Raw genomic sequence first — 19,161 nt, 5'->3', positions numbered from 1 at the left:
ATTAACTTACCGTTAATTTTGTGCTTTTTATCGTTCATCATCCGTTAATTTAATTAAGTTCTAGATTACTCAACCAAAGTGCAAATAAATTACAACAAACTTGAAGATGAAACAGATTTACAAGTTGTTTGCTTTGGGGCCAGCTGCAGCCTGCCCTATGGTGTGAGGGTTTTCTCGTCGTTCACTGAAGACCAATGGATGGTCTTGGATTGAAATTTTCATATCGGGGTGGGGTGGGGGGGGGTGGGGGTTGTTGTCTCTTTGACATATTCACCATACCTATTCTCTTTATATTTGAAGTTTTAGGTATGTTTAAATCGGTAATTCTGAAAATTGTCATGATAAAACATGGCGCTATCAAAGATATTGATATTTAAACTTTAAGATTGATTCGATATGTAAAGCAGTGCTAGTTTAACTAACTGTATAGATTTTCATATTCGCTCTACTCAGAAATATACTTTATAATAAATTATTTTTATTTTCATTCTTATTTATTTTACAAAAATAATAACAAATAACTTAAAAGTTTGTTCTTTTAAAACTAAGACTCTTTTAAAGAGAACTTGATTCTGTTGTACTATCATTTAACGCGCGATTCTTGCGTCAAATTGGATAATTATGTAGAATAATTAAATCCTATTACATAAATAGACGTCTACACGTAGCAGATAATTTCTACCAAATATGTCAATATCTTTTTGTATCTTATGCATCAATAATCGATACTTTACAATTATCAGTATATCAGACCAACTTGAGAACTAAAGGCCCTTTGACTCGGTGATACAAGCTGCATGCAACTTGTATCATGCAACATGTATCATGCAACAAATAATACCATGTAGACAGTAATTCTTAGGTGAATCAAGTAGCTCATTTTGGGATTTAACATGTTCTATTTATACAAGTTTCGCGCAACTTTGAATCTTTAACCAATTAGAAACTAGAATTCTCAGTAGCAGTAAATAAAACCACATGGTAAGCACAATAGTCATGGTAAATATCGTTCGGAAGAAAAAAACAAGTAAAAAAAGATAGCCGATGCAGTAATGTTTTTTGTCTTTTTACTAATAATTTTCTTTATTTCATTCAATAAAATAGCACGTGGCACGCAATTTCGATAGTTTTTTTTTCGAACGCCACTAAGTTATCAGTATTTGGCCAATCGGTAAACAGAATTGCTATCAGATGACTTGCGTTTCCATAGAAGAGCGTCTTTAAGGTCAAAGGGTAAAAAGCGAAACTATACCGACTGCATCGGAAAAAAAAGAAGGAAAAGGAGAAACTGTTGGACAAAGTCTCTCACATTTATATCAACAGGAGACTGATTTGTGTGACATTTCAAGTTGACCCTAATGCAATAATAATATATTCAGGAATTATGACTCCTTCATCAAGGACCTCCATTTTGGCGGAAATCTGTAGCTTGCCACCTTTTGTAATTTTGAAAAAAATGTGAACGTGTTTGTATTATGATGGTACAGTTTGGTGCAAAATTCCATGGTTCAAGCTGCATGCAATAATTGTCACCGTGTTAAAAGGCCGAGCACTGCAGAAAAATGGAAAAAAGCCTTAAAGTTTGGGAAAATATTGACCTTAATATGGTGGGTTTTATTCTTAACTGGGTCAGACTATTATATAGGTCAGATCCAGCGTAATGTCGACTTCGGGAATTTTTTTGTAACGTTATAACAATTTATTAATCGAATTCAAACAAGCACAGCTATCATGTCTTCAGTAAATGAAGGAAGCATATCAGGCCATGTCTATCACGTTAAGCAATTCGGTGTGGTACATTGCTTTCAGTCCATCTAACCTCTGTTGAACTTTACAGTAGCAGTCACAGATCCAAAGGTCATCGTCTGAAACAGAAATGAAATTCAATACATATGTATATAAAGAGAATGGATATGGTGAATATGTCAGAGACAATAACACACCAGACTTAAAATATCAACTCAAACCTAACCATTGGTCTCCAATGAATGACGAGGAAACCCTCACACCACAGGGCAGACTGCAGCTGGCCCAAGAACACCATTATACACAGGTAATGCGAAATACTTGCCCCGGTATACACAAGCAAGATAAGATAACAGTAAGCTGAAAGTAAAAACGAAACAATACATACAGAGGCCATAATTTTCTGACTTGGGACAGGCGCGAACAATGCGGCGAAGTTAAAGAACTTTGGGTGATTTTCAAATCAGGCCACCGTGAAAAAATATCACTCAATCAAAGACGCCTCAAAATCAATTAAAAAGGTTTAATAAAAACAAAAACGCATATAGAAAACGGTGCAAAATGCAATTAACTGAGAGGTGAACTGTTACTGTTATTAACATAGAATTCATACCTTCATCGAGTGACTTCGAACCAACTAATAATGGAAAAAAAATAGGGTAATTAATGGAACATTAATACCAAACCACGTTATGGTGATAAAAAGGAGAATGCAAAATATTTTAAATGGCCTGACCCAGAAACTACATTTTAGATTTTATTGTACTAAACAAATATGCAAAGCCGTCTAAATAAAAAAAAACAATCATCAATCCGTTCTCAAGTTATCATCTGGAAATCGTCGGGGCGGACAGATGGATTGAGGAAACCGTCGAGGCGGACAGACAGATTGACACGCAACTTATTGGAGGGTATCACTTCGTGTGACGTGGCATAAAAACATTTCAGACTAAGTAAAAGATGTGATTATGTAAATAACGCCTAAAGTGTTGCAGCGTTCTCTTTATTTGACGCCAAATTGTTACACTAAACTCATTCATGCAAAAATGCCTGGAGTCTAGGACAACTGTCCTTAGAACTCAAAGCCCATATTTAAATGTAATTGGTCTTTCAATGAATGTCAAAACAGTCTTTGAACTTTCAAATAAAGAGTTCGGACTTACAAATCAAGTTTGTAATTCTGCTCTTCAAAATAAACTTAAGGTATAAAGTTACACTGACATATACATAAAGTACAGTTCCTTGCCATGTTCTGTCATACAGCCCAGTCAGTGTAATATCTTCCAATCTGTTTACAGCATATATTTATCAGTTAGTTGTAACCACGAACAATTAATAACAATAAGCCTATTTGTTAGGAAGTGCACTGGCAAAAGATGTATGGGAGTTAACGAACAATTCACCAAAATAGCATTAAAATTGCTGCAGGGTTTTTTTTAAATTATATTACGAAAACAGAAAATCATCCCATTTCTGTACGAATAAAATCCCATAACTCAAAAACGAAAAATATGAAATTATTAAAAAAATTATTACAAACAAACAAAAAAACGAACGGGTACTGACATCAATCAAAAGAAACAATTCACCAACGTTTCCAAATGTTTGGTTGCAGTATTTTTTAGTTATTGTGCAAAGCATGAACGACGAACGGTACCTATCGATATAATGTTCCTACTGATACAAGTTGCTCTGATGTACCGATGTAAGTAGGTCTGATGTGCCTACCGGTACAAGTTTTCTAAAAAAAAACTGCAGATACCTACCGATACAAGTTGGTCTCCGGATATAGATCGTGTTACTATGACTTCATTGTCTCCCTCTTTTTGAGTTTCAACCATTTTGTCACCTTCCATTTTAACAACACACTATAATTTCAAATTATATAAAATATATATATTTTATTGTTCGTTATTTTGATAAAGGCTTTCATCCGGTTTTACTAATTATATAATTATGTCAATACAATGCAACTAAGGAAATTCAGTTTTACTAATGCGGTTTGAAGTTTATTAAATAATATTTTATTAAGTAAAAGCCTCTGTCGTTGTACCACCAAACATATTGTATGGATTCGTGTATTATTTGTATTTCAGTGTTGTTGCTGACACACCGATGACTAGTTTTTAAGTCTTCTATATGAGTGTACATGTAACTAATTTATCAAATTAACATATATCTGGCCTATACATTCTTTGTTTAGGATGTAACGTACATTTGTAACAAACTGATTTAATGACAAAATTCAATGGATAAGGAACACCTTTTCTTCTTTCCGATAATAATTGCATTGGAATATTTGCCTTCAAAAAGGGAAGTCGTACGTTCGGCATTTCTGATTGTAATTAAAAAGTAACAATTATGGGCAATGTATGCGTCATTTCTCATTTTATACTCATTATTTATAAATAGTCTTTAACCTCTCAAAAAGCATATTTTCACTTCGTGATGTAAAATTTATGCTAATGAGAACAGGAAAAAGACCATTGCCTTATTTCATGCTGTACAAGCTGACACCTTGTATAAAATCATCAAAACTGTTAAGTAATTATAGTGATCAGGCGCCAGAGAGCATTATTTTGCAATCCCCCACACTTGTTCTCGTACCTTCATTGGTTTTCCGACTAGTGATGTTGATTCGAACTCCTGTCCGACGATGAACTTGCAATCTTTTGATTTCTCACCAACTGTTGTTTTGATCGTCCAGTTGTCACCATTCTGTGTGATTTCCATTGTGGGCTGGCTCTTTCGGGCAACTTCTCGGAGGTTTTCCGGAACGCCTTTTGTGAACAAAAAATATATTTACAATGTAAAATATAAGTAGAGCTATTACATACGAATGAACATCATTTTAATGTATTTCTGGGCTTTCGGTCATTGTTTCATTGACAACCAACTATGCCAAACAGACCAAATCATGTAAAGAATGGCCAATTGATCCGGACATATATTTGTTAACAAAGATAAAGATCTGTATATTGGTTGCATTTAAGTTTGAAATTTTAACATAATGGGCCATTTTTGAAAATTTTCTTCATATTAGTAAATGGTATAGCTAGAGAAGGATGGCAAACAAGACAGATCTAGCCCCTTCCTTCATCAGAAAAAATAATTTCGCGCTCTCGTATCCGCCCCTGTATAGTGAATGTATAGTTAACAGTGAAGATTATACGAGGTAGGTGAAACCTGCAAGAGGACGAAATTCTTCATGTCACTACTTTCCCTTCTTATTACTTTTTCTGGACATCTTGATGGTCTTTTTTTGCAATTACTTGACGCTTCTTTACATTTCTTGTCGAAAATTACTGAGACTAGTATAACTAAGTGTTCATACATCGGACTTTCAGGCTAAAGACAGTAAGGCATATCTTGATGGCATGCAGGAAACGAAAAAATATCTTGATGTTTTTTTTTTTTGTCATTACTTTATGCTTCTTTACACTTCTTGTCGAAAATTATTGAGACTAGTATAACTAAGTGTTCATACATCGGACTTTCAGGCTAAAGACAGTAAGGCATATCCTGATGGCATGCCGGAAACGAAAAAAATATATGATTTTAAATAAATATTGAAGATCATATGATAAACGCTTTTTAGTGAAGAAGATGCAAAAATATCGACCTTTGTATGGGAAGCTCCAACAGGCCAAAAGTACTACTCGCTACACTAAAAATATAACCTCAGACGCAGAACAGAGAATTTCTTCTTGAAAAATTTGCCGAATTGTAGTCATACGCGAATCAAAGTAGTTCTATCCACCAGATGGCGCTAAAAATTTTAAAGGACACCACTAGAAATAAAGATCAACAACTCTTCCAAGAATTTTGGCGCAAAGCCAGGAGCTAAGAAAAAAAGTAATGGTTCAAAAATTCAACCAGTTTAACTCTAATTTTAGAATCGGATCGGTCAAATTCCGGACCAATGCAGGCTAAAAACCACTAATGTCACTTCCTATAGGCTTCAATGCTAATTTCACTATGTTCAATGAGTTATGGAGCTTCTACCCTAAGTTTAACCTGAAGAAGACTATACATCAAATAAAAGCTGCATGTGTACACTAATAGCCCTGAAAATATAATGTGGGGTTTAATAACTTGCAGTGCGACACCGGCTTCTAGAAAACAATGAGCTAAAAATAGAATGGAAATTACCCTGCACTTCACAAAAAGGGTTCTTTATGCAGAACTCATAAAAAAATATTTAAATTCAGTAAGTTACAATGACCATTTTATGTAGAAATAAAGGAAATATAATTTCCTGCCAAACACAAGGTCACTTGTGCCAATTTGATGTGCACTTTTTCCACAGCAACATGACACAACTGGACTAGTACATGTTTAGGACTACTTTTGCGTACGTTCTTAAAAGCTCATTGGTTGAATTAATGGTATGTCATCTCCATCCGTCTAGTGCCTCCGAGGTGTTTCTTTTGTGTAACTAGAAAGGCTGAGGTGCTCCAATTGTCCAAAAGACGCGTCTTCTCGGTCAGACTAATGCTTCCAAGCCAAGTCAAACTAACTTGACCGGGTTAACACTAAACATGAAATTTATTACCATCCTAATTACTTCATAATATGTCCATATGTTTTCTTTCAAACAAATGTTTGGTTTTGTTTACATTTACAGGCCGTTTTATAGCAAGTGAAAGGTAATCAAATAAATTTCAAACTTCATCCAGTTAATTATCTGTGGAACTTTCCATCAGCTTTGAATTACTTTGCTTTTGCCTGGTTATACAAAGTTCATGGCATTTTCATGCAGTTTTAAAATATAATTACCTGTAAGATATTTATTTTCTGTTTTACGAAATAATGAATTAATCGAGTCTTCAATGGTGAAAAGAAATAGCAATGACCCCTTGAAACGGAATATGTATTACATATCACTTATCACGTACATTTGAATACCTCTCGTGTGGTAAATGAAATATTGGTACAGTCCAGTTGCGGATCCCTGGGGTTGGGGTCAGCGGTTGGTTCCTTTTTAATTTTTTATATGCAAAATTAGGGTAAAAATGAGCATATTAAAGCTTGGAATCCCCTATATAATTTTCTTCATTTGAACCTCCCTTTAATATCTGCCCTTGCAGACAAGGAAAAACACTATTTTTTAGTAGTTTCATAATGGATTGCGTACATGTATTCGTTGATTCAGCATGCAAAGAAAGGAAACTGACTAAAATTAAAGAGACCTTAAATTCCAAACCTTAAGCTCTTAACCTGGTTAGATAGAGCCGCACGTTGCTTTTTTATTTAGACAGAGATTTTTCCACATATCGACCGCATAAACTTATCACACACTTCAGTCTTGCTCGCTGATGAGGACAATAAAAAAAAATGGTGAGAGTCCGGCAACAATTTCGATTGGGTAGCATTAGCATACGAGGTCGCCATTGAATTTTTATCTGCAATTATCACTGAAAGAAGAAGATTTTGCGCCTAATTTGGGATTGTTTTAACTGGCCTCTTGAGCGAAATAGTGTTCGGTATCATGAGAAGGTAATACCTTGATCGTGGGACATGGTATTTAAATCTTGGGTTAAAGAGGATCGTTATCAGTATGTACTCTGAAAGATTAAATCATGCCTACAGCTGCACAATGCTTCTCTGTTATCAATCATCCTTATATGGATCAAATTGATATTACATTATATGTGCATGTTACAGGAGATAAAATCTGTCATCACGATTGAGATTAATTTTGGCGACTGGTTACTTCCTAATGTTTCTCATTTTGGTGTCAAAGAATTCAGACAACAATCTTGACAGCAAGTAAAAACTACTTTCTGCACTATGCGTTTTACAGATAGCGCCCAGCATAACATATTACTCTGATCCGATAAAATATTTTTTTAATAATGATAAAATACTATTGTAAAGTTTATTACAAGCTTTTGAGGAAAGGTGTCAATATCATTGCATGATAATAAAGTTCGTACGTCCTTTTATTTTCACACATCCGGTCTTCAGTCAAAATTTGGAAATCTACATTTCTTTATCAATATACAATAATATTTGTAGAGAAAAAGATATGCACACGATTTCTGAATCCCTTTAAGCTCACATAATGAAAGGTAAGAGACTGGTCGTTTTTAATCATAAAAGGAAACAGAACAGACGGACATCACTGAAGATCTATATATATATATATATATACTCGTCGCTCGTCGAGCGAAAGTATTTTAAACACGAATACAAACATTATGATTCACTATTTTCTTTTAATATCTCGAATCGAAATTTGAATATTTTTTAAATAAAGACCTAAAACTGATTCCTAAACCATTCAATTGATTCTCACGTTGTAGAGAATGAGAATCAGGAAAAGGGAAATTATTAACTAATTCTACTTAGCGTCAATTTTTTAGTTAACAGCGCTTAAACATGTACAACATACAATAAATGAAAAAATAGGAAGTCGAAACCACCAAATAAGTGTCAAGGGTTATACTATTCACACAGTAAATAGTTTTTCATATAGTAGTGTTCGCACATATAGTATGACCACAAAAACAGTAAAAATATATGGTAAATTAACTTACCTGTTTCCTGCATAAATTCCTCAAGTTGTTCGGCAGATGCGTAGTTCCATTTCCCAGCGAGAGCCATTTTTCCCTTTTAGTGCTTTGCTGTGCTGCAATTCGAATGCACTACCGGAATTCAAGTGACTAATGGGAAGGACCACGTGACCAGAGGTAATCTTGCACAGCCTTTGAACGTCGGTTTGTTGACTGATGATATTAAATTATCGAATAATCGCTAATAACTGATAGTTAATCACTTAATGACCATTTTCTCACAACTTACACCCGGACATGTTTGTTTTTGTAACCTTGAGTGCAAGATGTGTATAATTTAGCTATTACCTCGCAACATGCGAATATTGCCCTTGCACACCAAACATCTCGTGTACAGGGCTGAACTTGTGTTGGACAACTTCCTTCAGATGCACTTTTTGTTAATCTTATTGTCTGATTTGCGTAACTGGAAGCAGGTAAAATACTGTACATGATTATTAACTTCGTGTTTTTATTTGCAAGAGTAAGCAAAACAGATTTAGATTGTTTGAAAAGGATGAAAAGGTGCCTTGTTAAAACTTTTATTTGACATTGCGAAATATCTAGTATCGTGGAATAATAGTATTTGTTTGATTGGTAACTTATAGGCATATCAAGCCAATAACACAAAGAGCAAATCCAGTGGTCCTTCATCTTGCCACACTGAAATTATGGATCCGCCCCTAGGACACAACTAATTAATGGTCAAAATATCTAAAAAATAACAATTACAATTATGAATTGCAAATGTTCAAAAAATGTTTATTTACTGGAGTAAGTATTTTTTTTCTTGTTGGAGGTCTCCATATGGACTTGACCACATGCAGGTAATGAACAATATTTCTATCCTTGTATGAATAAGCTTTGACAAATGTGACATGTACTGACATTTCCCTGAGGTCATTGTGACACGTACTGACATTTCCCTGAAGACATTGACCAAATATATAATGTTTGCAAGTTTGACGGTCTCGACAAGTTTCCTGTTCTAATACTGTCTTTTTGTCCAATTCAGATTATCAGGCATTCGCGTTTTTAATAAATGTTTAAAAACTACGCCGAAACCGGAAGAAGTCTGGTGGCAAAACGCCAGACTGTATCAAAAATGTGGAGTATTGTACTTGAAGGCCTGCATTTTTTAATCAACAAAGGCATCAGTTCATTGGGCAATATCATCTTGTAGAAATAAAGCACAGGAGTTATTCATAAACTTGTTTTTCATACAGCGTTTTTTAAAAATTTTTTTGCAAGATTATTTCATATCAGAATTAAAAAAATGCTTTGCAGAGCGCAGTTTAATACAACTATATAGATACAGCGTTTACGCTCCATACAAGAATAATTCATTTACAGACGATGACGTAACTCCATAAATAAGTCCAAACCTGACATTTTGTGGTTCGCATGCGCTTATACTTACATCATATCGTTAAATGTAATAAAATTTGCACACTTTTAGCACATTTAAGGTTCCTAATACAGTACGACCTGCCTTAACCACTTATATCAATCCGGACGTTCAATTTGTGGTCTTGAACCTTTATTGTAGTATACAGTATCATATAGATATTAGAACACTTTTTCTAATTTTAGTCAGATAAATGGCCCTTTTTGTACCTATTTCCTATGCAGGTAAGGTCATACCACTAAAAATTCAATCCAATTTTAACCTCTGTGGTACGTAGCACTACCGAACTACAGTTTATATAAAGCATTTTTATACCAACGCAAACAGAGTTTGAGGAATATATAGGAATTACCCCGTCTGTCTGTCTGCCCGTCAGTTCGTTCGCATGACCACATTTCTAGTCGGCGCATTTCCTGCTGAACCGCTTTAGAGATTTGAAATGATTTTATAGGAAGTTTGGGCGTCATATGTAGGTGGGCATGAAGGAATTTGGTTGCTGTCGAAGGAATCTAAAGGTAGATAATCCAACTTTAGGTTTGTGTATATTAAAACCCCGTCAGCACCACTCCTTGAAAACCATTCAAGGGATTTAGAAGAAATTTAATTGGAAGGATGGGCATCACATGTACATGTGTATGAATGGTTAGAGCATGGAAGTATAATGTCTAGAAAATAAATTTAGGTATCGGCATTGGAAAGAAAAATAAGAAGAGACATCCATAAGAAAGACCTAATTTCCCGATCCAGGTGGTGTGTCAGTAGAGGAAGCAGCACTGTCGGCATTCGTTCTTTAAATGAAAACAAAAACATGTTATATGTTTCAACATTTGGCAACAATATTAACAGACAATATTTGAGTCATGTGCCCCATAACTTTTGTGATATAATGAAGTTTCCTAATAGATACAAGAAGAGTCTGTACAATAATAAGTTCTCAAGTAAGTACAATCTACTTCATCTGGAAATTGCTGGAATTGATTTGATGTATTTCCAAAGTGTGAACTACAGACGACGGTGTACAATAATATGCGAAAGGTCATAGGGGACCTAAAATATGTATATCGTTATCTTGATATATTCATTTCGTTATCTTAATATATTAATTTCATTATCTCGATATAATTTTATCATATCGTTAGCTCGATATAATATTATATAATGAAAATCAATACATAATAAAAAATATTTCATGTTGAGTAGCAGACAAATGTTTTTGATGAATCAGCACCTGCCTGATTTTTAGACAGATCCACACTTAACCACTGATTAATTTCAAATATACATTTAATTCCGATAAATAGTCTGCAATTTCCGATTACACATTATTGTACCTTAATTTTATAGACACAAAATCGGGGAGCAAGAATTGATAGAAATATTTAAAGCTGCATTAGCTGTTTAATTTGTTCAGTTTTGATTCTACTGAATTTTGCTGATTTAATGAAATACATTTGTAGCATTGCAATTGGAGCAGTCAATGTCGATAATACCTACAGAACATTGTGAAAATAACGTTTTTTTAATCAGAGAAGTTCGATAGCTATGATCTTATTATTTTTCGCCATTAATTCCGAAGATTGCCGACAGGACATACACGTGGGTTTAACAATAACGCGCGTTTTGTTTTCATTTCATTTCATCTATTTCTTGATTAGTTTTCAAATGAATAATAACCATATTTGAGCCACTTAATATCACAATAAGTAAATTTCAAAAGGACCCTTGCGTTATATTCGAACTTTTTTCTTTTACGGCTTGAGTCCGTCGGTCTTCCTTGCCGTTGAATAACCAATTTCGCTTTGCATTCGTTATCTTAGAAGCGACCCTTACAGCACATGCGCGCGTTGAGGTCACCAGAAGTCACATGTATACGAACTTTTCTAGGTCGAATTTGTTGTCTTGCAAGACAATAAATATATACACACCTATTTCATGTATTTAATGCATTTTAATTGTGGATATCAAATGGCATTATACAGGAAAAGTACAAATTAGTAGAAATAATTCAATGTTACGGTATATTTCAACAGAAAAAAAATTTACGCGTTTGACAGCTAATGCAGCTTTAATATATCGCACGATGTGGAATGTTATTGACTGATTTTTTTCTGTCTGAACTAAATATTCTATAACAACGAAGATTTTGGCAATATGTGCTAAGGGTTAGAGAAAAGTTTGTGAGGGTAGCAAGCTACCACACCTGTGATTATTTCAAATGTCTCAATGGTTATAGGTCCTAGTTAAATGGAAAAAAAAATGGAGACTTTATCAGAATTGTCTTAGGTCAGCATCGGATTGGTTTGTCGGGGTCTCAAAGAAACGGTACAAAAACTCTAAATCAAAACACATTGGAAGACTTAAACAATATTTTGTTATGTTATCAAACTAAACCCATGTAAACCCATGTCATTTTGACCTATATATATATATATATATATATCCTACGAGGAGGAATGACCCGGCCAGCGGAAGCTATATATGTATATAGCCTAGCTGGCCGAGTGGTCTAGGGGCGCTGGACTTTGTGCAGGCGGTGTTGCCATAGATGTCACAGCGGTACGAGTTCGAGTCCCGCGGAGGGAACGACCAAAAATTTGCATCGCAAATTTGACAGTTCTAACATCGTTGGGAATCTTTCAGACCCTTCTATACGTTTACATATCTTCCCTGTATCAATTTTATCCGATGGAGCAGTGTAGCGAATAGAGTCGTCACATTCTGAGACGTTGTGTAAATGTCTAACTTTAACATCACCAAATGATTTACCACCATTTGCTGATGTTAAATATATTTAGACGTTTCTTTCATTTATTGTTACCTTCTGCATCCTTTCTAACGATCCATCACCCTTAAGAGTAAATGTTGACTGTTATTTAGACGATTTTGCATCGCAAATTTGACAATTCTAACATCGTTGGGAACCCTTATACATACATATGTAAGACTCGGAAGTGCGATGGGGACGCCGAAGTGCGATGGTCGCGCTGATGTTCGATGGTCAACGCTGAAGTACGTTGGATGTCTAACGCAGAAGTGCGTTGGTATTCCCCATTCAACGTCGCCTCGAAATTTTACGTGCATAAGCTCGTAATAGAGTTATTATAAAGAAAACTAACAAACTGAAAGGAGAGTAACAAAGGTAGCTACTATATTTGGCCTGTATAAACAATCGCAGCATGCATCATTACTAATTTGAGTGTTAACAGTACATGTATTTAATGCAGTATCAAAAGTTAAAAGATACATAACGATACTCAAGGTCATTCGAGAAACATAAACTGTAGCTATGGTTTACAAAAGATAGCAGATACTGTAAGTCGCATTTCATGCATCATGAAAACTATAAAAGATATCATTAAAAGATTTACCGGGACAACTTTGCTATCGTTGTATTAAAAATATGAAAAATGTTGCTTTTTTACAACTTTGATATCATGGATTTTTACCTATAGAAAAAGCAAGACATGCTTTCATAACGATCATGGAGCGTATTCTATGGTTGAAAGGCGAAGTAGATATTGCAATATACGAGTATAAAGAGTATTAGAATGTCGAAATTCCGGTGGACCAGACTAGCAAGTTTCTCTTCATATTACGTACAGTCCGTTATAGGTACTGTTGATCAGTTTTTTATGTAGTATATGTAGTTTATACGCTAATACAGAAGTCTTAAAGCTATACACAACCATTTCATAGCTAAGCTAGTCAAGAAATATTTTCGTTTTAAAGAGTACTCGTCCTTCTAAGAAGCTGCCAGTTTTATTAATTTTCAACTAGGTGTAGGAAAAAATGGAGAAAAATTATTAATTTTGTTAATATAATATCCTCGATAGTTGGAAGTGTGACCGAAATGCTATTGGTGGTCAACAATCATGTCTAACCATCGCAATTAAATGCACTTCCGCGCGACCATCGTACCTCCGCGTGCCATCGCGGTCCCGAGTCTTACATATGTATAGAAAGGTCTGAAAAATTCCCAACAATGTTAGAACTGTCAAATTTGCGATGCAAATTTTTGGTCGTTCCCTCCGCGGGACTCGAACTCGAACCGCTGTGACATCTATGGCAACACCGCCTGTACAAAGTCCAGCGCCCTAGACCACTCGGCCAACTAAGCTATAAAAAAAATATAGCTTTCGCTGGCCGGGTCATTCCTCCTCGTAGGATTAATCTAGGGCTGTGACTTAGTACACGATGTATGGTAGTACGGGACAGTTCATCTAGGTGTTATTATGTAGGATAGAGGATCAAATTAATGATGCATGTCACAACAAATCAATATTGGACAAACGTCTCAGAATGTGACGACTCTATTCGCATTTTAGTGTGTTTCTTCCTGATTTTTTTCTTTGCTGTCATAAACTTTATTGCTGTATTTACTGCAGAAATTTTGGGCAAGGATCAAATTTACAAGGGATTTTTTTTTCATTCTTTAAATTTATTTGGAAGTTGTGATTTGGTCCTATGAAAAAATGTCAAAATTTAGTACATTTGGCAGTGGTGACATTTCATGTCTACGGGGTTTCCGAAGCAAAGTTGCTAAAAATAAAAAAAATGATGGTGAATTTTTCTGGCACTTTTATAGAAATCTTTTATACATATTTCCAAATTGGTGAAGTTTTAATGAGTTTGAAGCAGTGGATTTTTTTATATGTCAAGATGGGTCTGTTGAAATGCACTACGAAATTAATTGTGTCCTCGTACCTGTACATGTGTTACACCAGCATTGTACATTCATTATTTTGCTTAATCAAGGCGCACTGTTTCGCACACCAAGTTACCCCCGTTCAAATTTTGTAAAACTTAAAATTAAAACTTGAAATTTGGTGGATATGTTGTTTAAATGTAGATATTAAGTATTTTTACATAGACAGATGTAATATATGTTATGATAAACAGGTGTAATTTAAATGAAGAATGGTATCCGGAATGTTTCAGTGCCCTGTCGTATTAGGTTCTCTCCTCAGCATTTGATGGATGATTTTCAAATTATACCTTATTTCGCACGAATTGTTGGAAATAAGTTGTGAGAGAATGAATCGGAAAGGATCTTATTATTGTTTCCCTTTTCCACCTACTCCATGTATGCTTTCATCCTGTGGTAGTGTCTAAGTGCCTGGTATTTTATAAAAGACAGTATTTGGCTGTTATTTTTGGAAAGATACCCCTGATTTGTACTAAAACTCAGTAATATTTTTTTTTCAGTATGTTACCGTGCTACTTGATTTTATAACAATAACCACTAACTTACTGATAATTGACTTTAACCTCCACACACCAAGGATTTAAAAAATATGCACTATTTTATGACAAAATATTAGAAATTTCTGTGCGGACTGCCTCAAAACAGCTTTATTTCAACAAAATGAGACCAAATTTTCAGAAATGACCTAACTGCATTGTACTACCTAAACGACATCCACCATTTTTCTGAGGTGCAAAACTGATATTGAAACGCGTAGAACATGTCGAAATAAACCTTCCCCTTTCTATGTGTAAACATCTGCGCCCGAAGAACGAACCCCTCCCTCTTTTTACGTGTAAACTGATATGAATGGTCAGGGGCGGATTCAGGCGTGGGCGTGGTTGGTGTGCACCCCTCCTAAAATTTGCAAAGCATTGGTTGTCATGGATAGATATAGGCAGTTTTCGGTTGAAACTTTAATTTCTCGCTAATTTTACCACAAAAGATATCTACATTGCACCCACTTTAGAAGAATATTTCAATAATTTAACCTTAAAAAATGAAGGGTGCGCCCCTAACCTTAAGTCCCATGCTGGTCAATCCTCTACCCATTGTTTTTTTTTGGTAAAATATTGAATTATTTAAAAAAAATATTTAAAATTTAAGAAATTATTATGCACATTTTAATGGGTGGAGCAGAACTTTCAGAGAATTAAAAGGCGTTCAACCCACCCACAACACCCCCCCCAAAAAAAAAAAACCCCCAAAAACCAAAAAAAAAAAAACAACAACAACAACAGCAACAAAGCGACCGGATCATCAAGCACAAACAAACAGGAAATGATATTTTTACACATTAATTTAGAATGACATTAAAATATGTAGTACCAATTTAAGTATGAAAAGCTTATAATGTACACGTAGTTGTCTTTCTTTTATTACATTGTGTGATAAAGAGTTTGCACAGTTCGGATAAAGTTTGAATGAAATCAAAACTTCTTATTATGCATAAAAATTCAGTTGAGTGTCCGCCTGTCTGTGCGCTCGTCTCCCGGCGTTTTCCATTTGATAAACAAAAATTTGTACAGTTGTTAAGCACAAAAGTATATGCAAGTTCGATTTTGAGACAAATAAAAAAAAATTCGAGTTGGCAAGCGACCACTTTGATAACCTACTTGAAAGCATTATTGGGCGTAATTCTTTGATAAAAACAGGAAATTCCGCAGAATAATAGGACAAAATGCCAGAAAGTCCCCTTTCGACTTTTCTCGCCAATTCAACTTAAAAAAAATCACAATCGAACAATGTTGATCACATACATATAAAAGGTTGGTTATGAAGTGAATGTGCGTCTGAAAAAAAAAACAAAAAAACAAAAAAAACAAAAAACAAAAAAAAAAAAAGTCACACGATACATTGGAAATAAACCACATTAAGGAATAGGTCTTTAAAGCCTCTTCTGCGTCTTGTTGTATAAGGGTCTTCTGACTTGAAAAAAAAAACAATGAGAAAAACGTTATAACACCCTCAAACCAGCCCAAGAAGGCCTCCTATAACGTACACATTAGTAGAATTCTTGATAAAACAAATCAAGGTTACTCTCTTGTTGCCCACTGGCCATGGAGTGAAAACTTTGGCGAAGCCTCAGGATAACCAGCTAATAGCAGCAGGGTTACAGGTAGAGACTGCTAATCTTGAATTAATCAATATTTGCAAAAATACGTCATTGACGCAGCGCATGTCTGGAGCAGCCACATTGTTTATTCCAGGTGTATTTCAATGGAGTTGTTATTTTTTTCAAAGGGCCGTATCAATTTTTAAAGTCTTCTCTTTGCGTTTGTCTGTGTCGTCATCGTCATCGTAAAACATCAGCTCCTCCCATACCCCTGGGTCTAATAAAACCTGGGACCAATAAAACAGGTTTTTAGTCCCAGATCAACCATTTTTTCCACAGGAAAGTGCATTGGCACGAGGATATGAAACTTAGCTTTGGGACGCACCATCTACCTTCTGGGGGGTGGTCTTTTTCTTAATTTTGGTTGTTAATAATAAATATCGATCCTTTCGATCGACTTTGGAGAAAAATAATTCGGTACGGAATTGTTAAAAAATAAGTAATGTGAATAAAACAATTAATAAAACATTATTCTGAGTTAAAAGAAAACCGAGTTAACTGTTAACATTTTAAACCATTAAAGCAACTTGAACAAAACTGTACACCATTGATGTACGGTAGATGATCGTAGATTCTTTTTAACGATTATTCATTTTGTTTGGATTCGTCAAATTAGTACTGTGTCCACACTTTGCCATATCGACCGCGATTTCACGGCAATCCTCTCGTAAGTAATATAAACGAGGGCAGTATACGCTTCCGTACCTATATATGGGCTTCCGTAGGCTTACGTAATAACACGTCCCAGTCTATTAAGATAAAATATAGAGAAATAAAAAACTATACATTGTAAACATGAAATATAAGATCATAAAACATGAAACATAAAACAAAGATGAGAAAACAGTGTTGCAACCACGATAACAAATCACAGCATACACATTAAGTTGCTCTTCATAAGAATTTGACCCAAAAGCTACACAGGCAAAATTATTTCACGTGATTTTCGCACGAATTTCACAAGATTTTCACCCGAACTGAGCAAATAAAATTTGTGACAGTGTTTACGAGAATTGAGCCTTCACGTGAAATTTACACAAGTTGTTCGCATGCAGTTCATGTTAAGTGAATTTCACGTGAAAATCACCTTAATTTGATGTAAAGGTCGATTAACATGAATTTCACGTAAAAATATCTGCCTGTGTAGGGTACGTTGTACGTTCAAAAATATCACATTCGGTAATCAGTTAATTCAAGATCACTGTATTCTTTAAATAACCAACAACATCTGTTGGATGACACCTCATTTCCTTTGCAATAAAAAAAAAAACTTACATATACTGTTAAATACTGGATGGTCAAATTGATCGGTCTGAAGATATGGCTTCGAGATTTAGATACGTTCGATGTGGCTATAGGAGAATCATTCATGTTCCTTCATCTGGTTACTAAAGCGTACACATCCTGTCTTATTTTTCAGACGTTGTCGTTTTTTATTATGAGCTTTTCTTTACCTGCATGTATTTTTAATGATTTCCCTACTCCTAGTGAGTGTAGCACGTAAAGTAAATATAAAAAAGCACTTATATCACTCCTTAAAAATCGGACCGACTTTGGAAATATAAACATTCATGATTTGCTGAAAAAAATAACGTATCGATAAAGGAATCGGGTGTAAAACACACCTTTTTATGTTGAAGATTTACTTACAAAGATATTATTTAGTGGATGATCCAGAGGGATGCAGGAGTTGGCAACCCACTTTTTATAGGAAAAAACTCATTTTCATTTGTTAATAAAATGTCATGTTGACAAAAAGGGCAAATAAAATCCTAGCAACCCCTTTTTTCTCAGAAACCCTCCCTTTCAAAGTGTCTGAATCCGCCCCTGGCATTCACTTTTTATTTTGTACATCCCTGTTATAAACTGTAAATTTGGAACGACATATGAAAAAGCTGATTTTACAAAATCAGGCGATATTGGTCAGGATTGGCTAAATCTAAACGATAAACGGATTTTAACTTACATAGTTTTCCTATATTTCAAATTCAAATTATAAAATGTACCAATTATTCCAAAGCGTTCTTATTTTAATTATGTGGTCATGCAGATAATCTCATTGATTGTTTTAATTCATTATAAACTACGAAACTGCCAGAGATTCATCCATTGTCTTAATCGGCAAACACCACGGTACTGCCAGAAATGCATTCATTTTCTTAATTAGATCAAGTAAACATCTTTTCATCGTTGTTTTTTTAGTTCTTGCATATAATTACTTTTACCACATTGAGGTAGATCAAGTGATATAAGTTCACGGCAAAACAATGCATTAACATATCAAACATCAAATACACTATATCTAATAATCTAATAATTCCTGATAGTCTCGTACATGTATTCTTGATAAACTGGGTAAACAGGAGCGGATCCAGAATTCCAGGATTTCAGGTTAGGTGGGGTGTTTATAAACATAAGTACCGAGCGAAGCAAGGTAAAACAATTTTTGTGACAAATCAAGATTTTTTTGCCAAAAAAAAAAAAAAAAAAAAAAAAAAAAAAAAAAAAAAAGAAAAGAAGAAGAAATTTCGAAGTTTATTGGGGTGTACGCCTGACACGCTCTTCCTTGGATCTGCGTTTGGTTTAAATT

General features: G+C 34.6%; 1 protein-coding gene across 1 annotated transcript; it reads right to left on the bottom strand.

The window, feature by feature from the left end:
* Positions 1-1,676: 1,676 nt before the first annotated feature.
* Positions 1,677-8,450, bottom strand: LOC148606797 (fatty acid-binding protein, liver-like). The gene is made up of 4 exons (XM_088546646.1): positions 8,289-8,450; positions 4,354-4,526; positions 3,513-3,614; positions 1,677-1,865 (listed from the first exon to the last, which is right to left on the bottom strand). The coding sequence occupies exons 1-4, from the start codon at positions 8,353-8,355 to the stop codon at positions 1,815-1,817; spliced, it is 393 nt and encodes a 130-aa protein (XP_088402772.1). The 5' UTR covers positions 8,356-8,450; the 3' UTR covers positions 1,677-1,814.
* Between the last annotated feature and the right edge of the window lie 10,711 nt (positions 8,451-19,161).

This window comes from Perna viridis, chromosome 9 (assembly GCF_037379345.1).
Source record: "Perna viridis isolate PV_CMFRI_1.1 ecotype Kerala chromosome 9, ASM3737934v1, whole genome shotgun sequence".
Lineage (NCBI taxonomy): Eukaryota > Metazoa > Mollusca > Bivalvia > Mytilida > Mytilidae > Perna > Perna viridis.
The sequence above is the reverse complement of the archived record's forward strand: the minus strand, read 5'-3'. Positions and strand labels throughout refer to the sequence as shown.